General features: G+C 47.1%; 1 protein-coding gene across 5 annotated transcripts in view; it reads left to right on the top strand.

Annotated features, from left to right (window-relative positions):
* LOC119806759 (lipid droplet-associated hydrolase-like) overlaps positions 1–2,800 on the top strand; it is a 67,896-nt gene extending 65,096 nt beyond the window's left edge. For all 5 annotated transcript variants that reach the window (XM_038318729.1, XM_038318731.1, XM_038318732.1 and 2 more), the window contains one exon: positions 2,420–2,800. In XM_038318729.1, the coding sequence (XP_038174657.1) occupies positions 2,420–2,611 (192 nt within the window). In that variant the 3' untranslated portion in view covers positions 2,612–2,800. The remainder of the gene's footprint in view (positions 1–2,419) is intronic.
* Positions 2,801–17,973: the final 15,173 nt, after the last annotated feature.

The following is a 17,973-nucleotide window of genomic DNA, read 5'->3' as shown; positions in this document are numbered from 1 at the left end:
CATACACACACAGGCATAGACACAGGCACACACACATACACATGTACACACAAACAGACACACACACAGACACAGGCACACATTTTTGAAAATTAATTAAAATTAAGTATATAGTAATAGAGTTATTCCTGTGAATTTGTAGAAATAAGTGTAATTCAGTTTTTAGTCATCTACAGTAAGTTTACTATGATTTGATTATATGTATATTAGTAATATGGTAGCTTACTGTCTGTATAATTGAAAGAAAATTAAATTATAATTAGGGATATATAACAAATTTATAGTCCAAAACACTGGACCTGTGGGGCCTGTAGGCTCTATTAAAAGCCCCACTTTAGGAAAAGAGAGGCTGGGTTAGCCTGATGTGTTGGCTTGGACACCTCTTAAATCATAAGCAAGGGACAGCATTAAGAGCAGGCATTCTCAGCCAGGTGGTGGTGGCGCACACCTTTAATCCCAATACTTGGGGGACAGAGACAGGTGGATCTCTGTCAGTTTGAGGCCAGCCTGATCTACAAGAGTGAGTTCAAGGACAGGCTCCAAAGCTACAGAGAAACCCTGTCTCGAAAAACCAAACAAAACAAAACAAAACAAGAGAAGAGCAGCCATTGTAACCTGTGGGTCATGATGCATTTGTAGGTTGAACCACCGTTTCACAGGGGTAGCCTAAGACCACTGGAAAACACTGATACTTCCACTAGGATTCAGAACAGTAACAAAATTACACTTAGGATAATAATTTTATGGTTGGGGGGTCACTACACATAGGGAATGTATTAAAATATTATATATAGCATTAGGAAGGTTGAGAAACACTGAACTAGAGGATATGAATATTTGGCAACTACATGACATAGCCACTAACCAATCAGAACATATAGCAGCTGCCAACAGCCCATTCAGATATCCCAGTATGTATCAGTTATCCCTAAAAATGTGGTGAGATTACCCCACAGGAGTGATAATTTGGAGGAAAGTGTCAGGACAATATTGGGAAACAGTTACGTTTTAGGTGGTATGCCTGTTTACAGGCTTTTAGAAGAACAAACGCACTGGCATTGGGGATGAAAAGATTCAGGAGGAGGAATCAAAGGCCCTTCGTGCAGGTGGGGCATTAGCAGATGGGGTGAAGGAATCTGAGACTGTTGCCCTTGGTCTAGATTTGGTGGGAAGGGAGGATGGGGAAGTAGCCCCAGGTGGTGGGAGGTGGTTGGTGCTTGTGTATGAGACACCTGTGGAATATCCCAGCAAGTACATGCCCAGGTGTATGCTATGAGCCTTAAAAAGAGGAGTCTGGGCTCAAGTTTGGCTTTGGTGTGACAGGCCTATAGCTGGAGCTGTGAGCATGCATCGTGGCCACCTACAGAAGTCTGAAATATAAAGAAAGAGGCCATCTGAAGCTTGATGCTTGGGCAGTTCAGGTTACGGTTGTGGATAGAGGAGCCAGTGAATATAATGGGACAGAGGCAGGGAGGGGCAGTAGGTGAGCTCTGGAGTAAAGGTAGCCAAGGGAAGAAAATCACCTGTACATTTCAGTTGTGTGGAACCCTGGTCTCTTCTGTGCTATATCAGGCCCACATGTATCTGGAGTGACAGGTAGGTCAGCTTTCCCTGAGTCTGTCACTGTTCTAAACTATAAGGAGATGCATGTCTCTTTCATAGAAAAGTGACTTAGTGTTTGGTTATCAACTGGAAGTTTTCATTTCAAACTCACTTAGGAGGGAAATTCTAAACTGCCCGTGACTGTCTTTGGCCCAAGCTTTTGGAAACAGCTGTTGTGTGCTGTTCCTCCGGCCTGAATCTGAATATCACTCTGGGTCCACGGGAGTCTTCAGTTGTTCACAGGCAGAGCACACTGGTTGTGAACCACACTGTGGCCTTTGGAAGAAGGTGGGCAGTGGTGGCAGGGCAATCTGGTACTGCCTCTGCCCTAGGCCAGTGCTACCATGTGACTTAAAGGGGCAGAGAGCTCTCAGGAAAGGAGTTTTCTACCCTAGCTCTGTTCCCCATCCTCTGCTTAGCCTGCCGTAGCCAGAGGTGCGAGCTGCCTGTGGGAACAGCCCTGTGCCTCCCAAAGTGGTGTGTGAAAACAGTGAGTGTGTGGCCACCACTCCTGCAGTGACCATGTCAGCTTAACCTGTCTCGCTGACTGTCACCCCTCGTTCCCCCTCCCATGTCCACCCCGCTCTCTGTACACATGAAGTGGCCAGGTGTTCCTTTATGAGTTAGAGAAATCTGCCCCACAAAATCTCCAGTTTCTTCCCTTCACAGGCCTTAATGCATCCTGTGGTCTCTAAAAGCTCTTGAAGGGACCGAGGACAGTGGGCGGGAGTCGGGCACAGGGGTCCCTCAGACCACTGCAGTCCTCTGCTGGCCGTGATGTTGGAGGGGAGGATAAATGGTGTTCCTTGTCTTTCAGCTCACGTTTTACTACGGTAAAACAGATGGCTGGTGTCCAGTGAAGTATTATGAAGACATGAAGAAAGACTTCCCAGGCGGGGATATTCGACTCTGTGAGAAAGGAATATCTCATGCTTTTGTCCTCGGTTTCAGCCAAGAGGTGGCTGCCATAGTTGCTGACTGGATGAATAATAAACTGCCCAAAATATAAACACTGGCTCAGGGAAAACGCACCTACATTGAATACATAGAAGCCGTAGGTGTGCCCTGCTTAGCGGTCATGTTTAATCTAAATGCTTGAAAAGGACATTGAGACCCTCGGCTACAGACAACCAGCGCTCAGCTCCCTGTGCTAAGACTGGAGTGAGCACAGTTGATGACTCATTCCACAGGTTCCCCGACTCACCGAGACACAGTGACCTCCATAAGGATTCCTCTCTTCACAAGAAGCCCAACAGTACTGCCCAGCGCAGTTTGCCCAACACAATTCTACAAGCTGAAGGGAATCTAAATATTGGGGATTCTGACCGAATTATCACTTTAGAATAGATTGTCCTGAATGAAATTATGGACACACTGGAAAATAGAAGCCACCCATGAACGTGAAGTGGGCTGTCAGTCATGTGAAATGAGAAAGACTGAGACAAGCTCACCCTCCTTGTCCAGTTGCAGGGAGGAATGAGCACAGGACACTGGCAGTGAACTTGGTTCCCTTCAGGTACTGGGGGAAAATTAGTTCCGACTTTGTACAGGTCTTGGCTGAGGTCGTCAGCCTGTCTTCCTGATCCTCCTGCAGTGAACCAAGAATCAAGGTTGCCTGACATTGATCAACTCACTAGACAGTTGCAGAAGGATCCTGACTCTGACCTGCTACAGAATGGCCAGCAGGCTCTTCCCAAGCCCTAAATTGCCAAGTCCCTGCAGCTTCCTCTAGAGCCAGAAGGGAGGGATGGACTGTCCACGTCAGATTTGTGTGGCCATGGAGTAGCTCATCGGTGTGGTTCTTCCAATGAAGCCCCATGGACAGGAGGCAGTGAACCGCTGATGCTATTCGTGATGGCTTTTGCTACCCTATGATTCTTCCTTTCTGAAAATCTCCCAGCACATAATTTTTGGAAAGGTGTTTTAAATTGTTGAGTAAAACATTAACAAATTAATTCCCTATTTGCTTAAACTTTACTGACTGGAAAGTAATTAATTTATGAATGAACAGAAGTAATCCATTAAATTTCGTATGACTTCACCTGTGGGAGCATATTCCTGGCTGAGAAGTGGAGGGACAGATATGCTGCCTCCCTTAATTGACTCAATCCTAAGCTCTCAGAGTCCAATGAACCCCACTGTCTGTAGTGACAGTGACAGTTGATACACAACTGGAAATATTCCATTTTCTTCTAGAGAAAAGCTCTCATTGCAGTATCGTTCCTCAGGGCAGTGAGGCGGGTCCTTCCTCTTGGTTCTTAAGTGCCGCCAGCTCTGTGGTGAGGGATGGCTGAATTCTCATCCTTTGCATGGCTGCTGCATTGGAGCTGTAGCTTTCTCGGGTGGAAGCCAAACTCCAGACAAGGAGGGCTCTTAGTCCATGAAGACGTCCAGTAGCTGCACAGCGAGGGTTGGTGCTACACACGAATACTGCATCTGCACCCGGAGGCCTCCTGGAGAGCTGACCTGGGAAGCCAGGCGTCCTGCTCTGAGTGCCTTGCTTATAGGACAGGTCCACTCAGTGCCGGAAATCAATGCGTGGAAACAGGTCCACTCAGTGCTGGCAGATCAGACTCACGGGAACAACAACCTTCATAGATTCCTTATTATTACATTACTCTGTGTTTCCAAACTCTACTTAAAAGACTCTGGTACCCTCATTCCTATCCTTCATCTAAACACCTAATGATATTTATAATAAATGTTTTCCTGCCGTTACTGCTGTGTCTGGTCCGATCTCTGTGTGCTGTGAGCAAGGATATAATGCCAGCAGTTGGCCTAAGCTACACTCACTGTTAGAGGGAAACAGTTCTTTGTCGTTGCATTCCTGAAAGAGGGAAGAACCAAGCTTCAGGACACTGAATCCTCAAGAATCACAGAGGGGCTGGGAAGATGGCTCAATGGTTAAGAGCACTAACTGCTCTTCCAGAGGACCAGGAACCCATAGACCAATTCCTACCACCCCATGTCAGCTCACCGCAGTCTGTACCTCCTGTCTCAGAGGATCTGACGCCCTCCTCTGGCCTCCCTGAGCACCAGGTATGGGACAGAGACCATCTTGAACTATCATATGGAAGACCATATCTCAGAGATATAAAGAGGAAGAGGAAGAGGAGAGCACAGAATACCAAAATTGTTAGCTAGTGGGTGAGATCCGTTTCCCAGTAGCTGTGCCTGTGTGTTCCACTTAGCCACATGGCAGTCACGATGGTCTTCACAGTGCTTCTTATTAAAGCTGTTTAGTGCTGTATGAAAAGCTTTACTTGGAAACTTGATCAAATCCCATGGTGACTCCTCGTGCCACAAAAGAAGGCAGCTCACGTGGGCTCGTGTCTGGGGTCTTTTCCAACCCTTGGACAGCCAGGCCCGTCCTTTGTTTTGATTTTCCCTCCTACTTATATTATAATCTGTAACAATTCAGACTAAAGGAGTGTGACCAACTAACATGACCCCTGACTCTAGATTGAAATTTTCTATTATGAAATAAATTGGGGACAATTGGATGGTGTCTGAAGATGGTAGTGTTAAATTTTTTTAATTCAGTTAATTTTACTAAAGAGATGTAGGGAAAATGCCTGTGCTATACTGTTACATATTGTGTTAGGTTCTCTATTGCTGTGAAGAGGACACCATGTCCACAGCAGCTGTTTCAAAGAAACATTTAATTGTGGTGGTTCGCTTACAGTTCAGAGGATCAGTCTGTTATTATCCTGTTGGGACATGGCAGTGTGCAGGCAGGACATGGTGCCGGGAGAAAGCCGTTGAGAGTCCTACATCTTGCAGGCAACAAGCATGTGTTGTAAGACACTGCCGCAGTGTCTTGAGCATGTAGGAGACCTCAGTGCCACCTGCATAATGACACACTTCCTCCAGCAAGACCATACCTATTCCATCAAGTCCATCCTTCCCAATAGTGCAATCCATTTGGAGGCCATTTTCTTTTCAGACTACTGCTCTCAAACTCCCTGGCTTCCAAAAGCTTGTAGCCATATTATAATGTGAAATTGCATTCAGTCCAACTTCAGAAGTCCTCATAGTCTATAACAGTCTCAAACTTATTTAAAATCTAAAGTTCAACACTCTTCTGAAATTCATGCAATCTCTTAACTATAATCCTCTGTAAATCAAAATAAAAGGCAGGATCACGTACTTCCGACATATAAGGCACAGGGATATACATTACCATTTCTAATGACCGTACGGGAAGGGAGCATAGTGAGGAAATGCTGGACCAAAGCAAGACCGAGAACCAGCTGGGCAAACTCCCAAACTCTGCAACTCCATGTCTGATGTGAAAATGCTCTTCACATCTCCAAGTCCTTTCGCTCCATGACTGCAACATTCTTGGCTGGTTCTGCTTGATTACCAGGTCCTCCTCAGCAGGCATCCCACAGCTCTGGCATCTCCAGCATCTTGGGGTTTTCCAAGGCAATCCAGGCTTTCAATTCACAATGACATCCCTCGGCCTCTGTTCAGAGATACCCTGACACATGCCTGGCCTCAGCAACTTTTCTTAGTTCTGGGGAAGAAGGGTCTACAATGCCTTTCTTCTATCTTTGACTCTAAACAGAACTGCTAAGTTCTGCTGCTTGCTGGGACTGGAACATGGCCCCTTCATTCAGATACATCTTCCCCAGCTTTCTGTCCTTCACTGCCTAAGCTTGGCTGTTCTGGAATTTTCTCTGTGGATTAATGTGGCCTCAAACTCAGAGATCTGAAAGCCTCTGCCTTTTGAGTGCTGGAATTAAAGATGTACCCCGCCACACCAGGCTCTAAGCTTTTCTTTAAATCTCTTTCAGAAGCTGGAAAGTTAGCTGGGTGAGATCTGCCTGCCTTTGCCTTCCTAGTGCTCGGGTTAAAGCTGTACACTATCACACCCAATCTTTCCTTTAATTCCTTTCCACAAGTTGGAAACTTAGCTGGATGTTTACCTTGCCCTGAGGTCACACTTCCTTTATTCAATTTTTAATTTAAATAACATTTTTTAATTTATTTTACATACTGAACCCGTTTCCCTCCCTCCTCTCCTTTCCCTTGTCCTTTCCCATTTACCATCTTCTCCCTCCTTCTGTTCCCTTCCCTTTCCCGTCTACCCCCTCCCCATCCACTCCTCCTCCATCTTCGTTCAGAAAGGAGCAGGCCTCCCATGGGCTTGCACAAGCATGGCACATCAAGTTGAGGCAGGGCTGAGCTCCTCCCTTATATTTATTGTTCTTAAACTGTTTACTTCCTTGAACACAGGACTTACTTTTATTTCACTTACTAGTGCCCCTTTTCTCAATCTGTAGGTTTTTTTTATTTGCTCAGTTTGTATTTTCATTATAAATCTTCAACAGAGTTACCACTAATAACCACCTAGTCCATACTAGGCTCTTTTGAGATTTTTTTTTCTGCCATGGGAATTGATCGAAAACACTTTAGCCTCAGGCAGACTTTCTGGACAAAAGCAAAAAGCAGCCACATCTTCACCAAAATATCACAAACAACAATCCTTAGACCACATATTAATATTCTCCGAAATCTCTTGAGCCAGGTCCCCCCACAGTTCAAATAATTCTTATCACCACTGTCTCCATTCTCCTAGTATGGCCCCATGAGGCAGGCCTTAAAGCATATTCTACTTCTTTCCTAACCTGCTCCCAAAGTCTATTATTATTCCAAACAAAAACATGGTCCAGCCTATCACAGTAATACTCCAGTCCCTAGCACCAACTTCAGTTTTATTTAGGGACTCTATCACTGTGAGTAGATACCATAACCACAGCAAGAAAACATTTAATTGTGGCTTACAATTCAGAGGCTTCAGTGGATTGTCATCATGGTGGGACATGGTAGCATGCAGGCAGACATGGGTGCTGGAGAAGTAGGTGAGAGACCTATATCTTGCAGGCAACAGGAAGTGATTTGAGATGTGGGGCTGTATCTTAAGCACATATGAGATGTCAAAACTGCCCCCAGAGCGGTGTACTTCCTCCAACAAAACCACAACCTATTCCAACAAGGTCACACTTCTTAATAGCGCAACTCTCTTTGGAGGCCATTTTCTTTCAAACCCACTGCAGTGATGATGATTATGATAAAGAGCACACATGCATTCATTTCATACTTAGATACATATCTTAGAGACATGTCCTCCTGCGTTCAAAAAATGTACAGGCTAGAATGTATTGACATTTGTGAGACCAAGAGAAGCTGCATTAACCAACTCTGGAGTGACCTTATTTGTAAGTAAGAGGATCATGAAAACCCTTCTACAGCCATTATCCAAGAGTTAGTTACAATGTGGGACCTGGGAACTTATTAGTAACTTGTTTTGTTGCTGTTACATAAAACCCATTGTCCTTTAGTGCCCTGTTCATAGAAATTTTACCCATGATTTTGCAACATAATACATTGGTCTCCTTGAAAATACTTGTTCATTGAGTTATGTGGATCTTCCAGATATAGATAGAGCATGCCATTAAATAATGTGAGGTACAACCACATCTGCTAATACTGCTGCCCACCACCCTTCCAAGCTCACAGTGGCAAGCATAAATTTTCCAGACTTTAGATAAAGATACAGTTAAAGATTCAATGCCATCTCTTTCATACAACACCATTTAAAGATACATACCGTCTATTCTACAATCAATACAAATGTCACCACAGGAAAAGACACCTTGTATCTTGTTATTGTCAAAACAACCCTTTAAAGGAGGTTATGGGGACCTCCAAGTCTCCATGAACTCACTTTGGGAACCAAGGAGACAGCATTGAGGACCAAACTCTGATGTCTTGGCTGTGGCTGCTCATGTGGAAGAAACACAAATCTGGAAATGTATATTTTGAGAATAACATACATCTTGATCAATTTTGTACACATTGGAGCCTGAGTTATAGCCATGACCCTGAAGGGAAAAGAAAAACAAACCAGGTCCTCTCTTTTGAGAGCTGATTGCAAAGCTGGTTTTGTTTAGTGGCGTATCTGCACATCCCATTGAAGGGAAACAACATGGAGCTGGTCAGGAGACTAAGGGAATGACTATGAAACTCCCACATCAAACCAGAGAGTTAACAGATGTCCATCAGTGCCATTGAAAGTGAGATGAACTAGTGTAGGAGGTCCTTCTGTTATGTGTTGCTTTCATTGGTTAATGAATAAAGAAACTGCCTTGGCCTAATTGATAGGGCAAAACTTAGATAGGCAGGGAAGACAGACCTGAATGCTGGGAGGAAGAGAGGCGGAGGAGGAGAGAGACATCATGGAGCTGCCAGAGACAGACATGCCGAATCGCTCCTGGGAGGCCACTAACTCATGGTGATGTACAGATTAATAGAAATGGGTTAAATCAAGATGTGAGAGTTAGCCAATAAGAGGCTAGAGCAAATGGGCCAGCAGTGTTTTAATTAATACAATTTCTGTGTGGTTATTTCAGGGTTAAGCTAGCCAGGTGGCTGGAATGAACAAGCGACCCTCTCCCTACAACAGTGAACTGACTCTCATGGTTCAGTGAGAAGTGTTGTCTGAGATGGGCAATGTTGAATTTGACCATTTGGTTAAATTCAAGTCTGTCTTTAGAATATTTTATGATCACATTTCAAGATTTTTTTAAATGAAATTCCAGTTGTGAATATGACTCTTGATGGTTTAACAATATAATTGCACTTAGAAAAGCATTCCCTCCCCAAGTTGAGTCATATGTACACATCCCATATAAATATCCTCATTTACATATTTACATATGTCTATCCACATTTTCTGCAGCCATTTGATTTGCCTGAAAAAATATGGACTTATAAGAAATGAGTTTTGTAGGCCCACCATTCTCTGTGGGGCAGCCTCGGGGAGATTTCCCAGAGGTCTTTGCAACCGAATCAGCTTGTCTATCCAGTGGATCTATTATAGCAATCAAGAGACTGTTTTCATCTGAGACTGGGAAATCACCTTCTAGTGTCTCTATTCCTGCTCTGGGTATTCAAGCTCCATCTTCCCAGGTCAAAATTATCTTTGTCCCTGTCTTGGTTTGCTTCTCTGTTGCTATGATGAACACCACAACTAAAAGCAACTTGGGGTGGAGAAGGTTTATTTCACCTCACAGGTTTACCGTCCATCATCCAGGGAAGCCAGGGCAGGGACTCAAGGTACGAACCTGGGGGCAGGAACTGAAGCAGACCATGGACAAACACTGATTACTGGCTTGCTTCCCATGCTTTGCCCCAGCTCTCTTTCTTGCACAAAACAGGACCACCTACCTGGTCTCCCCCCACATCAATCTTTAATGAAGAAAATGTCCTTCAGACATGCTTACCAGCCAGTTTTATGGAGGCAGTTCCTCAGTGATGTTCCTCTTCCCAGGTGACCGTAGCTTGTGTCAAGTTGACCAACCACTGACCAGTGGCTGCTCCCTTCATCGTTGTGTCTAGAACAGAAACCCTGGGTTCCATGACCAAGGTCGGAGGGATGGACATTCCAAATCATTACACAATAAGCTTTGATTCCAAAAGTCCTTGTTGATTTTTAATTTTGGATGTTGTCATAGTTTCCTGTTCTGGTTGCTGTGAAGAGACACCATGATGAAGCTAACTCATAGAAGAAGCATTTAATTGGGAGCTTGCTTCCAGTTTCAGAGGGTTAGTTCATTGCCATTATAGTAGTATGCAGACAAGCATGGCTCGGGAGTAGTAGCTGAGAGCTTTAAATCCTGATCTGCAAGCAGCAGACAGAGGGAGAGAGAGAGACTGGGCCTGGCATGGGTTTTTGAAACCTCAAAGCCTACCCTCAGCGTCTTAGATAAGGTTTTTGTGAAGAGACACCATGACTATAGCAAAACAATTAGTTGGGGGTGGCTTTCATTTTCAGAGGTCTAGTCCATTGTCATCATGGTGGCATGCAGGCAGACTTGGTGCTGGAGGAGTTGAGAGTCCTCCATCTTGACCTGCAGGCAACAGGAAGTGGTTTGAACTAAGCTTACCTTGAGCAGATAGACCTCTAAAGGCCCTGCCCCCACAGTGCCACACTTCCTGCAACAAGATACACCTCCTGATAGTGCCACTCCTCATGAGCTTATGGTGGTCAATTACATTCAAACTATCACACTGTGTGACACATCTCCCTGGTGCTTAGTATCGGGCTAGTACACACAGAGCTAGCGCTGAAAGGTTTGGGAGATCTGAAGAAATAACCCTCAAGTACACAAGGACTAGGAATGGTCCCTGTCCCAGACAGCGTGATCTCACCAGTCCCAGCCCTTTCTAGTATCTTGGGTGAGTGCTTGGCCTCAGTTTCTCCATCTGTTAAACCGGGAACATTAAGTGGCACACCCTGCACTCGCGGAGTAGTAGGGTGGCAGCAGAATAAACCTTCCGGCTGCTAACGTGCTTGGGACATAAAGGTCGGGGGGTCTGGCTCACCGGGGACTATACATTAGCTGTTAGCTGGCAGAAGGTCCCTAGTCTGGTTTTGGGGGGGTCTCGCAGGGTCCTCGCTTTGCCCAGCTTGGGCGCAGAGCCACCTTTCCATCTCTCGCCCGCCCCCTGGTGGCAGCGTTCGTGCACAACACAGCCTTGGTAGCCTAGGTTGTGAGGGGCTTGAGCAGCTCAACCCTCCCCAGGTTCCCCATGGTCACCTCATAAACTTGGCACCTGATGTTATTTAATCCCAATATATGCTTAGCCCTCTAAGACGATAGGTCTGCAGCCGCTAGTCCTCAAACATCTTTCCTACAGCTAGTTGCAAAAGCACTCCCTCTCCGGGTCCGTTTTCACTTATGCACCTACCCAATCACTCAGTCTACAAGGGTCTTCCCCTCTGGGGCTCTGTCTCTTCAGGCTTGGGGGCTGCGCAGAGAACACAGCAGTCCTCAGCCCCAGATACTCACTCAGACCTCCAGCCTGTCCTGGAACTCTTTCTAAGGTTTCCTGTCCCTTCCACCCTTGACTCTCTCTCTGCTGGGACATGCACTCTGATGGAAGGCCGCACCTTGGAAGAGGTCTGTGACCTGGCTTACTTTGGTTGTCATTGAAGAGAAGGCCCTGGGTGTTTTCCTATGCATGTAGCTGGCTGAACCGACACTGGGAATAGACTCACCTCTCTACCCCATGAGATTCAAAGAGAATCAGACAATGTTACCGGCCAATGGCTGTCTCCTGCCTGTGGCTCAAGAGGCTGGCACTAGGGCCAGGAGAAGGCAATGAACTGCTATACCATCCTTTGCTCTCTCCAGTGACCAATAGCTACAGATGCTGGGCCACAGCAGAGTTACCATGGGGCCATATTGTGCCCCCTTTATTATTAATATTAATATTTGTGTGTGTATGTGCACATGCGCGCACCATGGAGCATGTATGGAGGTCAGAGGACACTTTGAGGAGTCCCCTTTCCCCTTCCACCTTTACATGGGTTGTGAGCATTGAACTCAGGTCATCAGCTTGGCATGGTAAGCTGTTTTACCTCTGAGTCATCTTGCAGGCTCCATGGCCATGATCTCTAGGTTTGTTATTCTCTGTGTTTCAGTGAAGTCACCCCACAGGTAATTTTAAAAGTTTGGTGAATGGCTTTTCAAGTCATTCTTGAATACACACATTCATGTCCCATGTTGTCAGTGTTTTGGACTGGTCTAAAGAAAAGGTGGCAATAATAGTGACTTTAAACATTTAATTTTATTTATTTATTATTATGTGTGTGTTTTGTGTGTGTGTGTGTGTGTGTGTGTACATATGTACAATTAACACTGCACTTGTGGGGTCAAGGACAACTTTGAGGAGTTGGTTTTCTCCCCTCCCCACCATGGACTGAGCTTAGGTCACCAAGCTTGCATAGAAAATGCTTTCACTCACTGAGCCATTGCACAGGCAGGAACAGAGGTTTTAATGCACCCTCCTCTCCTGTCCCATCCTAAACCCTCCTCTCCTTTCCCCACCCTTACCTCCCATCCCCCTTCTTCTTCTTCCTGCCCACTGCAGAAAGTTGCATGCCCTGTACCATGTAAACCAATGGTGGTAAGTCCAGCACTCAGGAGGAAGGAAGGTGAAGGAAGAAGAACCAGAAGTTCAAGGTCGTCCTCTACTCCACAGTGAGTTTGAGGCCAAGTCAGCCTGGGATACTTGAGACCTAGTCTCAAAAAATTATATGTAGATATGTATGTATATATACATATATATATGTATATATATATGCTGTGGTTTAGCTCCTGCTAGTGGCTGGATAGTGGTGTCTTTTGTGGCTTAGACACCTGGAAGAACCCTGAGGTGGTGTAATGATGAGTTTGTTTTGGACTAGAGAGACTTCAGGAGGTGGGATGTGGAGATCATTAAATTTATAGTCAGGACCTGGGGACTTAAGATTCCAATGTGGGCTGTTGGGTAGAAGGGAGACTATTAAGCAAAGGATCTGAGTGACACCCTCTCCCACGAGAGCCCAGAAGAGCTGTCTTGAGAGACCCTAGTGGGGATTCCCCACGAGACCCCAGGCTGCTAGCATGCCTGCCACCAATACTGTGTGAGCCAGTGAGCCGGGCTTTTCCGTGCACTACAGGAATCTCAGCCTGCCTGGTGCCTGCCAGGGGTACCACAGGATTCCTGGGAAAGTGACCCACTTCCTTGATAGCAATTCCATTTCACCTTCCGTGGGTCCCACAGGCTCCAGTGCATAACTGTGTGCAATGCCTAGAATGTGGGATCTAAATCTGATACTGTGTGCTTCCTGCTCAGCTCCATGGTGCAGGCAGTAGTAACAAGGACCATGTTGCACAAGACTCCTCCCTCCTGTGTGGGGGGACCACTCCACAAGTGCACTTTTCTCAGAGCTCTCTCTGTCCAGAAGTTCCTGCTATATATCCTGCCTCGCCATTGGCCATTTAGCTTTTTATTAAACCAATCACGGTAATGGGACAATCAAATATCTCACAACAAGATGCTGTCTTAGTTCCTGTTCTGTTGCTGTGAAGAGACACCATGATGAAGCTAACTCATAAAAGAAAGCATTTAATTGGGAGCTTGCTTCCAGTTTCAGAGGGTGAGTTCATTGCCATCATGGCAGGAAGCAGACAGGCATGGCACTGGAACAGTGGCTGAGAGCTTTCCTTCCTGATCTGCAGACAGCAGGCAGAGGGAGAGAGAGACTGGGCCTGGCATGGAAGCCTACCCCCCGTGACACACCTTCTTCAACAAATTCACACTTTATTCCCATTAAAAGAGGCAGAACATGTTAGACTTTGCTTGTTTGGAGACAATATTCAGCCCAGGCTGGCTCAAAAGTCAAAATCACTTTGCCTCCTAGCAAGGATTATGGATAGAGGGTCATCTCTATCAGGGTCACAAAGGAAGTCCACAGCAATGGTGGTTTGAAGGCCACGTCCTCCCCCATACCTCAGTGTGTTTCTCTGGCCTTGCTGAGTGTGGTCATCTCTTCTCCCAGGACACCTCCCAAAAGGGTAGTTCAGAGGCTCGGCTTAATCAGCCGGGCGCTGTTACATATTCTTGCCAGCAGATGGCACTATCCGCCAGTCCTCTGCGGTTTTGTCCCACCTAGGAGGCACTGAAATGTACCCCTAGGAATAACTCTGGGAAAGAAGCTACCTTCTCCTATTAGCTCTCCTCCCCTCCTCCACAGGGTGGGCTGGGCCACAGAGTGGCCACGCCCAGAGGCCCGAGGCCAGGGCTTTGAGGACCCCAGTGTGAATGCCAGAGCTGTTGCTTGGGGCAACCTGGGCAGCCTAGTTATAGGTTAAGCATGGGAAATTCCTGCAATTTGAGGGAGACTGGCGCTGGGCATACAGGGGTGCTGCTCTCAGAAGCTGCTGGAATCTTTACTTCCTCTGTCCCAGGTCTTTCTGGGAGAGACTTAAGCCTTCCTAGGGGCTGGTGGAGTAGCCAGAGTTATCAGAAGAGAAGGAAGGGGCAAGTAGAGGCCTCTGTGGGAGTGGGGTGGGGAGGTTGCTGTCACCTCTCTCTCTCCATCCCCCCTCAGGGAGACCTAAGCCAGGACCCACTCTCCCTTTACCCCCTCTCTGCTCTGGGTTGGAGGTCAGAGGTCATGGTGTCCTGGTCCTGCTGTCATGGTTCCTCCATCCTTCACTATCCCTAGGTCGACATGTGATTGTTAATCAGTCTCACTATAGCTGGCAGGGGGCAAAGCCAGGAAGGGTGAGGGGCTTGCAACCAGATGTTCAAGGGACGGCTTCAGTTCAGGTCTTTTGCCTTTCTGGAGGACACATTGAGTGTTTTTATTTTGTGTGGCTGCAGGGAGCCAGAGTGACAGTGACCAAGACAGAGGCCTTCATCTCACTTCTCAAGTCATCCACTGGGGCCCTGAGCATAGGCAGAACCAAGAGTCTCTGAGCTTGCAGTGGAGAGCAAAGGTCAGGTTAGCCAGACTCTGAAGGGCTCATGGGTCCGAATGGCTGCGATGCCAAACGACAGGCTGTGAGCTGTCTTCTCTTTGCTGCAGGCTTGGCTTCCTTTCGTAGATAATGGTGGACTGCGCAGCTCATCACTTCTAAGGGGACCTCTACTTCCCTTGTCAGCACACAGGAGGGCTGGATGTCTGGGTGTGGCAGAGGATCATCAGGCCATGCTATTGCCAGTAGCTGGGGCTTCTTTAAGTTCCAGTACCCAGAAGTCACCGCAACTCTTGTGATATGTTCTAAGACCAGATTTCAAGAGACCATGATCTCGGGTCACAGCAAACTCCCTCTAGGCAAGGTGAATTTGAGCGTCATGGCTCTCTAGGTGCAGCCTATAGAACTGCTCTCCATTTCAGCTATGAGTAGTAATGGGTTTATGCAACGGCAGCCCGGGCAGCCATTTGTTATGACTGAAGCCTGGCAGGGAAGTTGGTCTAAATAACTGAGAAGATTTGTGGCGGAAGCGGGCTCGGAGTGAGCCAATAGTTTCTGCAGGGGCGAGAGACAGCAACCCATCCATAGGGCTCAGAGGAGCCTGGGGGTAAGAATGCAGACCCCTACCTTCCTGACTGTGCAGGGGGCAGATCACCACACAGACAGAGAACAGAAGTGATAACTTCCTGTCTGGTTTGCTCCCCACCCTCCCTGAACTTCGCCACTTCCCAGTGAGTTTTGCGACAAAACCCAGGGCAAGCATTTCCTTCCAGTGTGTATAAGCCAGGGGCAGAACACAGCTCCAACATCTGCTCAGATCTCTGGCTCACTACTGCCAGACAGTTGCCAAGGGCTTCCTGAACACAAGGTGAACTCCAAGCATGCTGGGCTAGCTTGGGATTGTGGGTCCAAGAGGGAACATGTACTAGATAGGAGGACTTGAGTGAGCTATACTCAGAAAAGGGTGAGTGGCTGGGGAATCTCTTGACCTTTTTCTCTGCCTTCAGCATTTTCACCTCAGATAGGAATTCATTCATGGGCCTTGGAAGCCCCGGGCAAGGGAGTCAGAGGGAGAACATATGAGCCCTGCTGTTGGCCCTGTTATTGGTGTCTCAGCACAGTGAGTTCCCAGCTCATGGCAGAGAGAAGAGTTCACTGGGGGAATTCTCTCATAATCCTCATCGGGACCTTAGAGTCCCTTTTTCTGCTGAGAAGCTTCCAGAGGGCCAGAAAGGGTCATGGAGGAAATTAACAGACCAAAGCCCCCCACAGTCTCACCTCCTTGGGGCAGTGGAAACCCAAAGCTGAGTCAAAACAGTTTGACACTCCAGACTCTGATCTTTCCCTCTTGACCCTAGGCAAAGCCTTAATGTCTCTGTGACTGGCCAGTCTAGAGAATGATATGCTAATCCCTGTTACTGAATAGAGCAGCTGTCAGGAGGAAATGGCATGGGGCATATAAACAATGGACAGGTGACAAGTGACTAGAATGACTTAAGCAGAAGGGGAAGGAATCAGTTATGCTCCCTACACCCCCATGTTTTCCTCTTTTGGGGTTCTGCATCAGGGTGTTCTCTGCTGATCACAAAGACCTTTCCTATCTTCATGGTTTTCAGAGTGTCCTTGGCAGTATGTATGTTAGTCACTTGTGTGTTACTGTTCATTGTTTCTCCTGCCCGCCCTGACTCTCAATGAGTCTGTTGGCAGTACTGATGAATTCGTAACACACGAAAGGATGCCTAGCAATAACAAATCACTGCAAGAAGGAAGGAGTGGAGAGATGGGTAGATGAAGGGGTCTGGACCAAGAAGTACAAATGAAGAGACTACACCCTGCTTTACATACAGCTGGTGGGTTGTGTGAGCCCCCACCCCATGCCTTCCATTCTCTTCCAAAGCCTTCCAGTGCTCTTACAAACCTACTTCCAGGTTCACAGTTAGCAGTCAGAATATCCTGGGGTGGGGGTGGGGGGACAAAGTTACCCAGCAATCTCTGTTCCAGTCTGTGTCTTAGCTACACAAAGACTCAGAGACCAGGACATTTTATTCTCAAAGAAGCTCTGTGGCTTACTCTAACCTGCTGCAGGATGGATCACCAATCTATTCCAACTTCCTGAGTCCTAAGGTGGCCTACGATCAGAGGTGTCATATGGTCATGGCAGTGCCAAGATAGTGCCAGATCCCTTCCACTCTTCCCTATACACAATTGGAGAAACCGAAGCCAAGACAAGTGAGGGACTTGCCAAGATGGTTAATGGGCAAAGACAGATCTGGAGCCAGCACCATGACAGCCCAGGACTCTCAGTGTTTCCCAACATGGAACTGACTGTGAAACATTCAGGACATGAGTGCCCACGGTAGAAAGAAGGGCAGCAAGGTAATAGGACCCATTGTCCCTCGGAACAAAGAGACTCCTGGCTGGCCCTTGTGTACATGGACAGAAAGGTGGGAAGAGAATTACAGTAGGAAGTCTCTGTCCTACCAGAGTCACTTCCTCTGGGCACCCAACCAGGGCTCGGAAGACAGGTTGTCCATCCCAGCTGCCTGCCATCTGGGCAACAGCAGGAAGGCTGTGAGCAGGCAGGCAGCACAAAACCTTGGTCCAGGTGCACACGTGCTTGCTACAGGCGAGTATGTAACCCTGTAAGTATTGACGCTAATCAGGGCGTTCTTTCCAGCCCCCAAACATCCCAAGACCCCAGACTGAGCTCTGCCTCTGATTTGCGGGGCTGGGTGGGAGTATACTCCTTCATCTCCTGAACCTGGGCCACAGTTGATGCAGAAGGAACTTTTAGATAGCACTCGACCTGCATACTCACAGCCCCGGTTTGGATGTTCAGTTTGGTACCCAATGCAATTTTAAAGTAAAGGGAAGGGGGTGTGGTCCAGACCCTCAAAAAGTCGTTTGACAGTTGCTCGTCTATTTTCTGGACATTCTCTCTTGGACGACTTCCCACCTCAGTGCAGTCCACTATTTAGAACGGGGCTAGCCAAATAAGAGCCCCAGTGTCTACATGCTCAGGTGTCCCCTACTTGATAGGGCGGAGGTGGAA

Source organism: Arvicola amphibius, chromosome 2, assembly GCF_903992535.2.
Source record: "Arvicola amphibius chromosome 2, mArvAmp1.2, whole genome shotgun sequence".
Taxonomy (NCBI): domain Eukaryota; kingdom Metazoa; phylum Chordata; class Mammalia; order Rodentia; family Cricetidae; genus Arvicola; species Arvicola amphibius.
This window is presented reverse-complemented; position numbering and strand designations above follow the sequence as displayed.